The sequence below is a fragment of the Dicentrarchus labrax genome, unplaced genomic scaffold (assembly GCF_905237075.1).
Source record: "Dicentrarchus labrax unplaced genomic scaffold, dlabrax2021, whole genome shotgun sequence".
Taxonomy (NCBI): domain Eukaryota; kingdom Metazoa; phylum Chordata; class Actinopteri; family Moronidae; genus Dicentrarchus; species Dicentrarchus labrax.
This window is the reverse complement of record NW_026136723.1, coordinates 7,001,681-7,017,691: the sequence shown is the minus strand read 5'-3', so window position 1 is coordinate 7,017,691 and position 16,011 is coordinate 7,001,681. Positions and strand designations below refer to the sequence as shown.

General features: G+C 41.4%; 1 protein-coding gene across 10 annotated transcripts in view; it reads right to left on the bottom strand.

The window, feature by feature from the left end:
- ptprua (protein tyrosine phosphatase receptor type Ua) overlaps nucleotides 1-16,011 on the bottom strand; it is a 194,093-nt gene that overhangs the window by 28,821 nt on the left and 149,261 nt on the right. For 2 of the 10 annotated variants that reach the window (XM_051390539.1, XM_051390544.1), the window contains exons 14-20: nucleotides 14,705-14,843; nucleotides 12,366-12,395; nucleotides 11,757-11,917; nucleotides 11,223-11,410; nucleotides 6,961-7,033; nucleotides 5,309-5,385; nucleotides 2,639-2,656 (exon numbers count right to left, since the gene is read on the bottom strand). In XM_051390539.1, the coding sequence (XP_051246499.1) occupies nucleotides 2,639-2,656; nucleotides 5,309-5,385; nucleotides 6,961-7,033; nucleotides 11,223-11,410; nucleotides 11,757-11,917; nucleotides 12,366-12,395; nucleotides 14,705-14,843 (686 nt within the window). The remainder of the gene's footprint in view (nucleotides 1-2,638; nucleotides 2,657-5,308; nucleotides 5,386-6,960; nucleotides 7,034-11,222; nucleotides 11,411-11,756; nucleotides 11,918-12,365; nucleotides 12,396-14,704; nucleotides 14,844-16,011) is intronic. The other 8 variants (XM_051390540.1, XM_051390545.1, XM_051390541.1 and 5 more) reach the window with 6 other exon arrangements.

Here is a 16,011-nt window from a genome sequence, read left to right as displayed (position 1 = left end):
CTCTGAGAACACTGGAGGACATTAAAAGGAGTAGTGAGGCTTCTGCTGTTTTCTAGTCAAACTGTGGAATCGACCAATTCAAATGACTGACAGCCTAGCCTGTATTTGAAAATCAGCCACATGAAAAGCAAAATAAGAGAGAGAATTTCATCACTTGTGGGTGTACAAGGAGCTACTTAAACACAAGTTAAGACAGTACATATACAGTATTTTTCCAAATATGACAGTGAGTTTCAAAACACACAAACAGATGGTTGGGTTCCTTTAAAAGTTAGCCACCACTGTATTTTAGATTCAAAGGGACCCAAACTGCTGTTGTAGCTGTATTTCATTGTTGCCAACAGGGACCATATTCACCTCCTGGGCAGTTGTTTGTGTGGTTGGAGCAATTACTGTAAATAACAAGCGAAATCTGTAACAATTTGTTTTAATTTCTCCATATCTTCTATGAAGATTTTGTTATTTTGAGACTTTTAAGACTAAGGGCCCTATCTTGCTGATCTGAAACGCAAGTATCAAACGCAAAACGCAAGTAGCTTTGTGGGCGGATCTCGGGCGCTGTAGCTATTATGCCGGCGGGATAAATGACTCTTGCGCCCGGCGCAAATCTAAAATGGGTTGGTCTGAAGTAGCTACATTAGTCATAGGTGTGGGTTGGGCGTAACGTGCAATAAACCAATCAGAGCGTCATCTCACATTCCCTTTAAAAGCAGGCGCGCTTGTTCCATGGCGTATTGCTATTATAACGGCGGATTTGCCAGGTGCACGCCAGGAGCGGTTCACAGCCGAAGAGACCGACGTTCTCGTCAGGGCCGTGAAAGCCAGAGAAGTGACATTATTGACATGAAATAAATGTAACACAGCCATACAATAAATCAAAACAATGTAACGTAGTTTGGCAGGAAGAAGACCCTGGCCTCGGGAGCAGTGCGCACGGGCCGAGCAGTGCGCAAGGGCCAGCTGAGGAGGGAGCAGCGCAAACACCAAGGTGCAGAGGATCCAGACCCACTACATGCCGGAGGACCACCCGTTCCTGCAGCAAACCGGGTTTGACATGCAGGAGCGGGAGCTGTCCGGGATGCGGCAAAGTATTAATGCCCGTCCTGACCGGGTGGCGATGTTGCTGCTGCCTCTCAGGCGCATCCCCTCAAGTCTGCGCCCTTAAAATAGCATCTGAATAAGCGCCACTGACTTTAGACTAAGTTCATTCTCTAATTTAAGGACGTGCATCGGTGGAGGGAAAATTCCAATGTGCGTCAAGTGCAAAATAGGAATTATACAAGCGCCAGTGTACAAAGTCAATTGCGCAAGTGCAGGATGGAGCCCTAAGACTTTTACTTTTAATTATGTTCAAACCTGTTTGAACATTTATTCTATTATTAGTCATCCTCACAGACATGAGGATCAGTTGCAGCTCTTACAAATACCAGTGGAGACAGGAAGAGTTTCCTAGATCGAGACTGATATTATTTGTTTTTACTTTAACCATAAAAGTAGTGCATAATGGGAATGAACCACTTTGTGGCGAGTTAAAATCAGTTTCCTAATTTTGCACTTAAAGTAGGACCTGTTTCCACCAGCAGTTATGATAGCAACATTTAAATTCAAAAGTTAATTTCAATGGAACCCCAACAATTAGTGGATTCCCTCATGGACGCAAAGTAAATCCATGCAGAGATGTCATGTTTGGTTTAACAGTTCTGAAAAACAACGTTATGCTGTCATGTCAATTAGGAACTCTTAACAGTGCTGACCTTTAATGGAACAGAGAGCCGCAGCTGTGTATTAGCTGCATCAAACCATCTAATTTTCTATGAGCTTGCTCTGCTGGAGTTTGAACTGCTCCACAAAATAGTAATGGTTTGAAGTCATTTGTTAGACAGGAGGTAATGGTGCAAACACACTGTTAATGATGGAGCTAGCTAGCTCACTCACTGGCCACAACAACAATCTTTCTAACTTGCTTAGTGGAGTTAAAAAGCTTTTTAACCTTTGTGCTAACATTTCCAGCTAATTTTGTTGCTGCTTATCTAGCTAGCCAGAATACCACAACAAGTATCCCTGCACTTAAATTCCGGTAATAAGGACAAATCAATGAAGTTTGCTTTGTCACTTTATGGTTTGACCGGTCAATAACACTGAGATGCCTGATGAATTCGGGCCCTGAGAAAAAGTCTGAAATTAGGTTAAAGCCTTGTAGGCGTCTCTAAAATAGTTAGCACAAATAGTTAGCACTTGTTTGCATGGTGCTGTTTTTTCCCTACAGTCATTGAATATGTTTCCACTGCTTGCTGTGTCATGGTATCAATAAACTCTTGTATCTGAGTTGCTTTACCTGACTTAGTCTACTCTCCTCTGTGGCATACTTATCAGGACTTTTTATAGGACAGCCTGATGTTAAGCAAGAACTCCAGGTGACTAAGGATGAAAGAGGACAGAGAGACGGCTGCACGGAAAAAAAACTTTTACTCAGGGGAAAAGTGATGGCTAAAGGCAGACAGACTCAGGAGCTCAGAGCGGAAGAGGGGAAGGAAGATCGGCTGTTGGAGGGAAGCCATGGAGGGCTGGCAGGGACAGCGAGAGGGGGCAGCGTGAAAAGGGAGAGGAGATGGAAAGAGAAGAGAAGCAAGGTACTTACTTCCCTGTTTATCCGAATCTAAGAGATGCCAAAAGGTTGAAAACGGAGGCGGGCGGAAAACAGAGAGAGAAAGAAGGAGAGTAGGGGAGGAAACAAGAGCTAGTTATTGTGATTAAAGAGCAGGAAAAGAGGGTAATGAAATGGTTAGAGAGCAGTTTGTCTTGACGACCTGTGGAGAGAATAATGTTCAAAAGCCTTAAGTTCCCATGTTTCTATGCAAATGATAACATTTGAGAACACTGTACTCAGCAACTTCATTGCTGAAATCTGGGAACAAGTCAACATTGATAAAAAAAAACAAAAAACAGGTTGTAAACAAGTTTATCCAGATTACCCAGTATCACGTCAAGGCTTACAATAGACACAATGGTCCACCATGGCAGTATCACGTTTTAAACACGTTCTCATTCCAAGGTCAAGTTAGCAAAAATACACAGATCTGCCATAACATTTATATTCAATGAGCCTTGGCCCCCCATGACCCTGTCTCCAGTTCTTTTCCTTCCTTGGAGCACTTTTGATAGGTACTGACCCCTGCAGACCAGGAACACCCCAGAAGAGCTGCAGGTTTGGAGATGTTCTGACCTTCTGTCAAAGTCGCTCAAATCCTCACACTGCCCATTTTTCTGCTTCTAACACATCAAGTTTGAGGACAAAATATTCACTTGCTGCCTGATATATCCCACCCACTGACAGGAGCCATGATAACCAGATAATCAGTGTTATTAATTAGTGTCAGTCAGTGGTCACAATGTTATGGCTGTATATATGCAATGTCTGGTTAGACTTTCAAAATAAAGCTTGCTGTGGTCACAGTTTGGTTAGGTTTATGCACCAAACAATACTTTAGGAAAAATGTATGAAGACTTTTGGTTTTACACTGGACTCAAATTTTTTTTGGGGGGGGGGGGTTTTTTATTTTAAAAAAAAAAAAAAAAAAATAAAAGGGGGGGGGGGGGGGGGTGTTTGTTTTTGTGGGTGGGGTTTTTTTTGGGGTTTTTTTTTTTTTTTTTTTTTTTTTTTTTTTTTAAAAAAAAATTATTTTTTTTTTTTTTTTGTTTTTTGGGGTTTTTTTTTTTAATAATCCCCCGGTGAGAGAGAAAAAAAAAAAAAATTTTTTTAAATGGGGGGGAAAAAAAAAAAAAAATAAAAAAGGAAAAAAAAGGGAACCAAATTCTTCTTCAGGGGTACTTAAGGGTGACATGGGCAAATAAACTGGGTTATCCTGACTTCCTCAGATGAAACACAATGGCAGACAAAGAGACCAGCCAAAGCAGAATGTGTCTGTCATTCAAAGAAATTAAACTCTTTGATTTGTCTGCTCAGCCTTGGCAACCATTACTTCCCATGCTAATTTCTGCTTTATCTAATTCCAAACAAATTACTGCTTCTTCCAACAAAGGTGTGACAGACGTTCCTTCCTGAGCACCAGAGCAAGACTACCTGACAGTGGGTGTATAAAACAGTGAATGTAGAGTAAGGATGGTGTCACTTTTTTGGTAAATCTGTCAGCAATAGACAGCGACAAAAAGAACATCTAAAGTTTTGACACCAAAAATGTCATGTCTTGCTACCAATGCCAAAACAAATTATGTAAACCTGCATGTGAATGAGAGGAGATGGCGGTGGAACTTTTCAGTTTAACCTTTAAAAAAAGCATTCCATTTATCCCAACCTTGGCGTCTTCCATGAATCATTTGGAATAATTACGCTGCAGTGTTGAGAGCCAGGGGTCTTGGCATGACATGCAGGCGATGCTGTAGACGGCACAGTTAATGACACAAAGGTCCTTGGAGCGTTCGTCCTAATGGAGCCCTCACAGAGCAGTAAAAGGGATAAAGTGGCCACGCACAGCACTGTGAGCTTTGACGTTCCCCTTTAACCACTGCCACCCACATAAGCTGAGTCAGGCATCCACTACTGATCTGGCCCGCTCTGTCCACTTTACATTTCCTTTTGTTCAGCAAACAAAAGTAGAAACAAATGACGCAGTACAGCAGTCAGACTATAACAACCAACATTAAACCCTGAAATTAGTGCTTCAGTAGGTAGGCCCAAAAACGGAGGCAAGACTGTTAAGAGCTTTTCACCACCACCCTCAAGTGACCCTGCCATTGACTGTCCTTCAGATAGTGTTGGTCCATCTAATGCAAAGCTGCTGAGATAGGATCTGGCAGGAGTGCGTACTGCTACTGGGACTGGAGAGGCTCCCTGAGATACTCACTCGAGCTGAACTGTAGGTGAGATCAAAATATCTAAAAGTAGATGAAAGGATCAGCCGTTTTATATTGGGTCCAATTGCGGTACGATGTCGCCTTACAAAAGCATTTGGGTGAGTCATGAGGCCCGATGCTCCGAGCTTATGGGCTCTTGTAGGATCTCTGGAGTCGCTGAGATAAAATCTCTCTTCAAAGCCGGCATGTACTAGTACACACAGATATAATGTTATGTTGTTGGTGTAGTTACTAAATGACAGTTCAGTCTAAGTAACAGAGTGCTCACACCACCTCGGACAGTATGCAGGGATGTCCTCTGATCAAGCACTGGGTCAACCGCAACATAAAAGACGACTAGTACGAGCTGTTAAGACAGAGCTGTGGGATCATTCAAGACAGAGATGAAGGAGTACAAGGCGAAGGAGGAAGGAAAATAAGACTGAAGGTGACTTACGTCTATATAGTTGGCGTTGACATAATCGGAGCTGGGGTCTGCAAGCAGAGAGTGGAGCTTGACTCGATGGCGATCATCTGAAATGACCAAGAAATGGTTTAAGGTTCACTTGATTCAATTATTACTACAAGACCCATTAACTGTATCAGTCAAAATAGTGGCTTTTATTAATACAACAGCAGATCTCAGGTTGTCTGTCTCAACAGATTCAAATGAAATGAAGGATAGGATGTGGAGAGAGAGAGGGATCTGACATGCAACAAAGTTTTGTGGATGGACTCGAACCCAGGGCTGTTGCAGTTATATGGTTTGTGTCTAAACAACTAAATAAATATTACATTGTCCACGATAAAGTAATTGCTGAGATTGGGGAAGGCAACAACATGATAAATAGAAGTCCAACAGGCAAGAAACACCAAGCAGATCACTACAAGTAAAGATGCACCTTTTTCAATACTAATACCAATACCAATAACTAAACTCAACGCATCTGCTGATGCCGAATACTGATCTGATACCACTGCTCTCTTTTTCCCTCTTTGATCATCTGTAATTTTCATTACGAAAAAGCCATTGGAAAAATGTTTATGTAAGGTGGTAACTTAAGGACAGGGACTGCTGTAGTGCTAGAGTCAGTGGCCTGCAGAGAGTGACTGAATGGAACTGAATTTCATAGCTAATAGAAATCCCCATTAATAGGATCAGTATTAGCGCCAATACCGACGTGTGTTATTGAAGTGGTGCATCCGACATTTAGGGTGAGCTCACTTTGGGTTTCACCTCCATATAAAATGGTTTATATTAACAGTCTGCAAAATCTGTAAGGACACTTGCCTTTTTAGTCTTTGTGTCGAAATCTTATTTCTCAGGCTTTTCCATAATGACTCTGAAAGAACACTGAAACAAAGACTACATCTATGTTGAGCCTGTGACTGAGCAGCTATACACACACAGTCGGTGCCAGCCTGTTAAACGTCCATTCAGTTTCCTCCTGCTCTCTGTAGTCACCTATACTATGTTTATACAGCCACATTCACCATATGGTTGTTCTCATTTACATATCTTTTTTTAAAATCAAACCTACCAACCATAATAATTATTTTATAATTGTCTGACAAAATCAACATGAACACAGGTTAATGACAACATCTCTGCCGGCTTTCAGCTATTTCATAAAAAAAAAAAATATAAAAAAATTTTTTTTTTTTTTTTTTTTTTACCCACCCCCCCCTTTTTTTGGGGGGGGGTTTTTTTTTTTTTTTTAAAAAATTTTTTTTTTCCCCCCACAAAAAAAAAAAAAAAAAAAATTTTTTTTTTTTTATTTATTAAAAAAATTTTAAAAAAAAAAAAAAAATTTTAAAAAAAATTTTAAAAAAACTCTTAAAAAAAAATTTTTTTAATTAAAAAAATTTTAATTATTTAAAAAAAAGGTTTTTTTTTTATAATTAACAACCATTGAACTGGGAATAAAAATAATTATTAAGTGGCTTTGGCAGACTTGTAAAAGATGGCAGCAGTGTTGTTAAATGGTAATTTAATTTAATTTGTATGTATGAAAAGCCATTAATGTTAAGGTGTGCTGTAACCTCCTGAAACAGAGCCAAGTAATGACAGCATCAGTGTTTTATTTCTTGTAACTCCAGAGTACTTACGGCTAAGCAAGCTATCGTGCCTTCCTTTGGTCTTGTCCTTCTTTTTCGTGACATCCCAGCCATCGAAGAAACTCTGCAAAGTAAAAGACATCACAAATTAAGTTTAAAAAAACGGTGGCTTGAAACTTAGAATAGAAAGGACTCATCCAATGCAAGCGTTACCCTCAGGTTTTTCTGAGTAACTTCACTATTATTGCATCTTACCAAGTCATCAACAGACATCTGCCACAACATAGCGGGGAGAGGCTGAGGCTGAGAGACGACACGCGGCACTGAGAGATGTCTGCGGCCTTGAGGAGGAGGGGGCGGCCCACTGCAGTCATTCTCATTCGAGACACAGTGTGAAGCTCGCTGCTTGAAGAAGCCATTGCTCTATAATACCTAAGTGTTAAACTGCAAAATTTGTGACAGCTGTTTATGACACCCATCTACTAAATCTGCTGCTGCGGCAAGATGAGTCATTGAACATAAATCAATACTATAAGTGAAGGAAGAGCAACGGGAGAAAATAAACAAATGTGAGCGTGGATGGGCCTGGCTTGAGTCGTGTCACATTCTGCTGAATTTTAAGTCACAGCCTGATCTCCTTGCTGTATCGGTAGGCACATCCAGGCACTCATACTAAGGCACGCCGTCTCTCATCTGCAGCTGAAGCAAGGGGAGGAGGGGGGGCATATAGGGACCACCTGAGACCCTGGCAGTGCCGTACAAAGCAAGCTGATCAGGGGATTACATCTGCTACCGGATCCTGTACAGGTAATACCTGATCTAATCCTGCTTAACAAACCTGCATTCGTCCAGTGCCCTGTATTTTTGGAGCCTTAACAACATTCTGTTGACCTTCATGGAGCTTCTTTATGTCTTCTCTATTAGCTCATCAGCTAAATGCTACATGCCCAACACTTACAGCCCTTAAAGTATTTCTCTGTAACATTAAATATTTATGAATAAATAAGCAACACTCAAAGTCAAAGTTCAAGTCCCTAGGTATTATTTATTAAAAAGTATAAAAAGTCAAAAACCTAAATAACCTGTTTCATCAGGACTGTTTGGGTGTGATTATATCAGATTTGATTGACCGTGGCCTGGCAACACTAGTAAACAACCCCACAACTGCCATTCTTTTTTACTGAAATTATGAAATATTGCCAAATCCTTATTGGTGCACAGAAGTCTGCGATGTCACCTTTTCCAACCAAGCACTGTTCACTTAAACCCAGTGGGAAAATGTGAAAAAATGTTCCAACAGAGAATGGCAGATAATGTGTTCAAGTCGGACTCCATTACTTAGAGTAAGCAGCTGAATAAGGAAACACATGTTCAGGTCCTTTAAAACTTAAAAACACAAAATGTATGATGTATTCTGCAGTGGCTTTTTATTCATTTGTTTACCCTTTCGATCCATTGGTAGCAAGAATGTGTTGGCTGTGACTAGTGAGAAATTGCAGCACAGAATGTCTGAAAAACAGTGTCAACATTACATTGCTTATCCACTAAAGAAGACAGCAGAAATGAATTTTTCTGTAAAATGTACATATCTGGCCCACGGTTCTTTAAAGGTCCAGTGTGTAACATTTAGAAGGATCTATTGGCAGAAAATAATATTCATAGGTATGTTTTCATTATTGTATAATCATTTGAAAATAAGAACCATTGTGTTTTTGTTACCTTAGAATGAAAATTTTACAGCCAGACGCCAGGGGTCACCTTCCGGTGCGTCTGACATCTTTCTACAGTAGCTTCTTTCTCCACAGTTGGAAGTGGTGGGTGAAGCGAGCGAGTTGCGATCTGTAACTACACCGCTAGATGCCACTAAATCCTACACATTGGACCTTTAAAGCTGCAGTAATACACTTTTTTAGCCACCTGGGGGCAGCAGAACAAGCTAAAAACAGCATATAATATAAAATAAAGTTGATATGGCTAAAATTGCCTTGAAAACTAGAAAATATATTTCCTATTTGCCTATTCACACATCCAACAGACACAAAAGAAAGATTAGCATTCATTTACAGTCTTGTTTCTGGCCACTTGATGAATGCAAGTCTAATATTCGCTCTCCTTTAAGCTTTGGATCTCCATTAGCTAGACACAGACTGTGTCTCCTTGCTGTTGTTTGAGCAGGTAACATATATTGAGCTTTCTTTAGCTGAAAACTGCTGCCTGCTGCAGTTGTAGGCTACTACTACTAGTGATGCCTTTCACATTGTAATTTAATATGTTAATACTAAATGTATTGATGCATGATTGGTGCATCTTTAATCACCAAATTAAAGGGTTCCTAAAAGCTGCCAGTTTTTTTAACGATTACACAACGAACAGTTAAATCCAGTATGGGTTGGGCTCTGTGTCATATCACTGTGTTGCAGTGTTGAGTGGCTTTATCCAGAGGAGGGCTGCATCAGTCATGGAGGGTGACACAGTTTCAGTCACTGTGTTTATTCACTGGCTCTGGTTCCAGATGTTGGCTTCCAAGCACAACACATACAGTACCCTACCCACACAGAGGGCTTGACTCATTCACAACCCCCCACAATGCCTTGCAACATGTCTGATCAATGGCAGCAGCAAGACCCTGTGGGAAATAAGGGTTATGAAGTCTGACAGTAGTGTGCACGCTGATCCCCTTCATCTTGTTTATTTCTCCAGGTGATAGGGAGCCAGACTGAGGAGTGAAAAAGCGACCCACATATTGATTTTGGAGGGGGGAGGGATCTGTTGGCCCCTCAGGGATCTTAATGAATCGAAAAAGTGCATCAGGCTTCCTGCAGGTGGACGTGCAAAAAAGACTTATCACCACTGGTTGATGTGGGGGGGCGGGGGGGACTTCATGTTAAAGTAAAGGAGGAAAGCAGAAAGGAATAACTTTGAAAAGCATAATTAGTCCCCACAGCAGCAGAAAGTTCAGTATATCTGCATTATCTCTGTAATGCAGATGAAGTAAAACAGCATTTTACTGCCTGCTCATGAATATTAAACGCTCCATTTAAGCCTTTTCAAAGCAGACTAGTTGTCTGCAGTAATACAGACGGGCTCTGTACACTAACTGCACCTGAAAAAATCTCCCGAATTTTGATGCTGTAATATTGTTTCCACTCCTTTTTACTTTCCCAGCTGTTAGGTGTTAGAGAAAGCCTCTTATACATAAAATCTCACAGGTTTGAGCCCCTTAGCTGTTATTATGTCTGGCTGTTTGAGAGCAGTCTCACTTATTTGCTGTACTTTGCTTTAAATATGCAATGACTCACTCAAAATCACACAAATAAATATACTGCATGACCAAAAGTATGCGGACACATAATGTAACATTACACAGGTTCTATCTTTGGTCCAGAGATGAGAGATACTGAATGCAACAATCACCAATGTCCTTTAAGGGTTGCCGGCACGGCTGTCAAAAGTTAAGCTGGTGCGTGGTCACATGACAACAAGGACCACTACATTGCAACTAGTTGTTTTCACAATACACTTACGCTTTGTTCACTTGTTAATCTGTACTTAATTAGTGCTACAACTTCACTAAATCAACTGTAATCAAAGCTTTGTCCCAGAACTTGTCTTAGCCAGTGCATCATTCAAGTAATAGGAGAGAGACAGCTACCTAACTTTACAACACAATACTGAGTGTGCATCTGGGTGGCAGTCGCTCAGTCCCTAGGGTCGCCGGTTTAAGTCCAGCACGGACCACAGAGTTTCGACTGGTAGCTAGAGCAGTGCGAGTTCTACCTCCTGGGCGCTGCTGAGGAGCCCTTGATCAACTGCTCCCAGCGCACTGCTATATGGCAGCTGATTTCTCCTCCATCTATCCACTATTGCATGTCTATAAGCCATGTGTGTGCATGATTGTAAATCGGGCCAGTGTGCATAAAAAATCCGAAAAAAAGAATTTCTCCACTGGGGGACGTGTCAGCTTTATTTTACACTATTGTCTAAAACAAAGTGATGTAGTCCGTAACAGGAATTCTTCTTTGATGTTATAGAATAACTCCCATACGACTTTTAAACTAAGCTATGCTTGAACTTAGACATACAGTAGTTCATCAGCCCGCAGTGCTCTATGCAGGCCAGTCAAGAGTAAAGCATTTCTTTATTGACCTGGCTTTGAGCATTGTCCTGTTGAAACAGGAACAAGCCTTCCCCACACTGTTGCCACAAAGTTAGAAGTACAAATATAATTATATGCTTAGAAAGCTAGCTTAAAACCTGAAGAACAGCCTGAGAAAAGTACACCTAGGTATAGTTTGTCTTTTTTCCTTTCTTACCTCATATTCTTGTTTGAAGCCATAACCCTCAGCTGTCTTCATCTGGTTGATGTGCTGGAGGAGGTCAGCCACCCTCACAGCAGGGTGCAGCTGGCCCGTGTGATAAGGCGAGCTCTTCCTCCGACAGTGGCGGTGGGGCGAGCCTCCCAGTAAGCTGCTGGATTCGTTGACGGAGCTGCGCTGCTCATCTGGGAACACGAACACATACAGTTCAAGGCATGCGGCTGACATTATGCACTCTGCGACACAGGCTCTGTTCTTTTTTATTAATGTAAACTCGGGTGAAAAGTCTAGGGGGCGACTAGGGCAAAAAAACTCAGCGTTTCTGCGGAGACGTGAGAGCTGACTGGCACTGCAGAATATTCAAACAGACAAGAGACTTGAAGGAGATTTCTCTGTTGAGAGCACCTTATGGTCTGGCAGAACAGATTGGATACATGTTCGGAAGTAAACATGGCTGAAGGTCGGGGAGGAGGGAGCTTCGGCTCTCTAGACACTTTCTCAAGAGTACCCATATGTTCCTCGCTGTCTTACTTCGAGCGTTGCAGCCGTGGGCATCCATGAAGGAGTGGGCCATCCTCTCGTCCTGCTGAAGGGTGCTCTGCTCTGTCATGCTGCAGTCTAAGGAGCTCAGTTTCCGACTCTTCTCCTGCCTGTAGGACATGGCTGCCTTGTTTATGGCCACCTTCTTCCTACTGTAGAGATGCAGAGAGAAGCGGGAGGACAGAGAGAGAGAGAGAGAGAGAGAGAGGTGGGGGGTGGGGGGGAGTAATAATAGACAGGGGAGAGCAGAGAAGGGGCAGAATGAGAGAAAGACAGGCAAAGAGATAAGGAAGAAAGGAAAGGAGGGCGGTTGAGGAGATGAGAAATTGGACTGAGGGGGAAATATAAGGGCTACGAGATTGAAACTGGACAAGGGGAAAGTGCGATTTGGTGATAGCAAGAGAGTGTCGAGGATGGCGGTGGGGTTATGGTGGGGTGGTAGGAGGAGGAGGAAGTGGAAGGGGGGGGGTCTATACTGGAGGATGGGGTGGAGATAGCAATGCTGATTTCCACTCTAATAATCCTGGGACTACGAAGGGCAAGCAAGGGGAAGATGGCGCCAGGGTGTCAGGGTGGAAGATGGAGAAAGGAGTAACTTACGGGTAGTAAGGGTAAGAATAGAAGTCCCTTCTGATTAGCATGAAGGAGAGAGACAGAGAGTGAGGAGAAAAAAAAGGAGAGGTGACTATGGTTTATCAAGATGGCATCAGAGAGATAAATGAAGATGCTCGGTGCGTTGGAATGTTCCTTGCAAGCAATCATGAAGCAGGATCAAAGCATCGAGAATGAAGACAGGGCCGGCCGCACACCAAAACTGAGCTCTGGACCAGTGAAACAGTTCACTTCTTACGTTTATGTCTGTTTTAATCTGTATTCATGCAGTATGTTGTGGGCCCATTTCAACCATATTTTACATACCTTTATTTAATGCTTAATAACTTCTCATATAAACATCACAGAACCATGGTTACTGGCTTAAACGAAGGAGACACTTGTACCATTCAATAAATGTAGAAACATAAATTATAGAATGAATGGAATAATGGAAAAAAGGAAAGGATTGGCATCTCGTTCATTGAGGCCGATGCGATACGCATCTCGATGCCTTGCCAACAATCCGATGCTTTAAAGATACATATGGAGCAGCAACCAATGGGATGAGATACGGTTCACCCATATTGCAATGCGATTAAACAGGATTTGATTCAATACGATGTGATTCAACCCAATATGATGCAATGCAAAGATGATGCTATGTAATTCAGTATGATAAAGACAGTCTGATTTTATTTCTTTGGTTCTTTTTAAGCAGCTTGAGAAACAGTTTAGAGAGGACCCACTGTAAATATAAAATTATTGGTTTCTAACATTTCTGAATAATAAACGCACTGGTAATATATACTCTACTAATAATTATGTTTAAATAAGTTTTCTTTTTTACCAATCTAAAGATGTTAGAAATTATGAAATCGCAATTTCATCCCAAACTGTATCCAATGTGAACAATTATTTACAACTATTTATACGGTAGCCTCTTCACCTACACCAATTTGGTATTCTTTAAATGTATTGTTGTATTTTGGTAGTATGGATAGTATACTCGGACTATGAAAGAACCAAACATCCTGCACACAATTGCTTGCACTCACTCTATTAATTCATTCATATTTATTTTGGTCTTCAGACTTTCAACTGTCAGAATTCATCAACCGAACTTCAAATGAATTCCATGAATTTTGATGGTCAGAGCACCAAAACATCATGAATAAAATGAGTACAAGTGATCGCTAGCGCGCAGGATTTTCTGGTTCTTTCACAACCATAACATTTTACACAAAGAATGTACACTGTGTGGCAGTGACTGGAATGCAAAGGGCCCTACAATGACTTTTGTATTTCTGTCTTTGGTTTAGTATATTGACAGGAATATAGCAGTCAGGGATGGAACGAAAAGCATATAGAGAGAGGACGAGGCATATAGACGTGCTAAAAAGACACCCCAAAAAATGAAATCACAGCTGTATGATATAAAAGATGCTAATATATGTTCATTTCAATCAAACCCTATGGGAACACTATGTAGTGTAGCAGCCATTGCTTTCGCCTTAAATCTAGAATTTGATTCCTCCTTAATTAAAAGGAATCGTTGCCATATTTACATATACAGTCCAACAGTGACAATATCTTGTGGCTAAATATAAACACGTCTGCTCCTGTTGCCCCCATGTGGCTGTCTAGTTCCTATTGTGCCTGTGAGATTGGCTCACTGAATCTTATCAGTCACTGCCTTCTTCCAGACATCCCATTCATTCACCCTCTATTCTCCGAGAGAAAATTCCTCGGGTGGAGAAGTTCCTCTCTCCAAAAAAAAGAAAAAAAAAGAAGCAAAAACAACCTTCCTAACCAATTACTAGCCCATCCACTGGCACCTCACAGCTGCTCGCCTCATGTAATTGAGTGGGCAATGGAATAACATGCCCCTTGATGAAATATTTCACACTCAGATGAGTGTTCCACCATTGCCCAGCGAGCGAAGGAAGAATACACTGCAGGTGCGATCGACGACAGAGGTAATTTGCAGGTGGAAAGCAGCCAGCGATTCCAGTGTGAGCAGGCTGCATTTGAATGTGCTCAGCCAACACGCAGACCTTGAAATTAAAAGATGAGATGAAACACAAAAGCTTGGCTGAGGCAGGGGAGGGAGAGTTTAGGATTAATGCTCTACCATTCCACTAACTCTGCTTGTAATTCACTCTTATTGCCAAATACTTTCCTCAATAGACCCTAGCTGCCAAGTGGGATAGAGATAAATTTACTCCTTTGGATAGGCTACACAGGAACAATGAGACTTAAGACCGCAAATGTTTGACTCTGAAAAGGTCTAACCTATCTTACATCAAGTGGCCGGCAGACGCACAAACATTTTCACAGTCACTCACCCCTTCTTGACGATGATGACGATGGCTCCAAGGAGCAGGATGAGGACCACTAGACCACCGGCGCAGGCCCCAAGGATCAGACCCATGTCTTCAGCGTGCTGGGATACCTCCAGAGCCCGCTTAGAGTCCTTACAGGCAGCTGCATATCAGGACAGAGAGGTGAGGAAGAGGAGGAATCTTATAAAGACAGCAACTCAGTTCTAACTGAAAAAATAAGATGCTACATGTAGTGGTTTGATGTCAATAAATCATTGCCACATTTCATTTTAGCGTGATTACCATAAACAAACAAAACAATTGCCAAGAAGATTGGCAGCATCTGCTGGTCTCGGTGCTGAAGGTCTGCTGGGTGGGAAGTCTGCTGGATTTCTTGACTGATTTATGGCACAAGACAAGAAAAGTGTGCTGTTCTTTCACCACAGAGAGAGTCTAAACACTGAGTTCATCCAAATGATGAAATAAACATATCTTCTCACTTAACCCTTGTCGAGGTTTCTATCTAGCGGTTTGTGTTTACAGCGATGATAAAATGACATCTAAAACATTCATCAGCCAAATGTGTTTCTAGTAAAAGCATCCTGCTGGTGGAGGCAGAAATGTCAGAAACAGATATCATAAAGCCTCAAACCAAACCAGTACTGTCTATGAGCCTCCCCTGAGACAAAGTTTAGAAAAGGTGCCCCTTTAACATCTCTTGGGTTTACTTACTTTCCTTTACTTCCTTAGTGTCCCATGATTATGCAATCATCAACATAGCCTAAAACTTCAGACTACACCCAAATTTAATACCCTGAGGCATTTATTAGTTTCTGACTCTGGGGAAGTGGGAAAACAGTAGAATTCCCCAAAACTACTGTATCTCTGAACTATCTCTTTAACCAAATCACACACATTTAGGCTATTCTATGTGATCTCCTTTTTATAATTAATATATCTTTTCACTTCCATTCACTGAGCCTCCCCTGAAACGGTACGCCCCCTGGGGAGGCCCGCCTCCCACTTTGAAAATCTCTGATCTAGACAGTTTGCCTCTCTCCACGGATTTATTTATATATGCATATATTAATAAAAACAATATCTAAAAATATGATTAAAATAATAACAATCATACTAAAAAACAGTACTATGATGGTAAAGCTGCAGTGCACTCCAGTTTTCATTCATTCAAATGATTTCTGTATTATCATTGTGAACCGTTTATAGCTGAAGATTATACTTGCTTTGGTGGTTTCATATTCATGTCTTGTCTTCGCCAACATCCTGTCTGTCTTTAGTGTGAACTAGCTGTTTGCTAACCATTCTACATA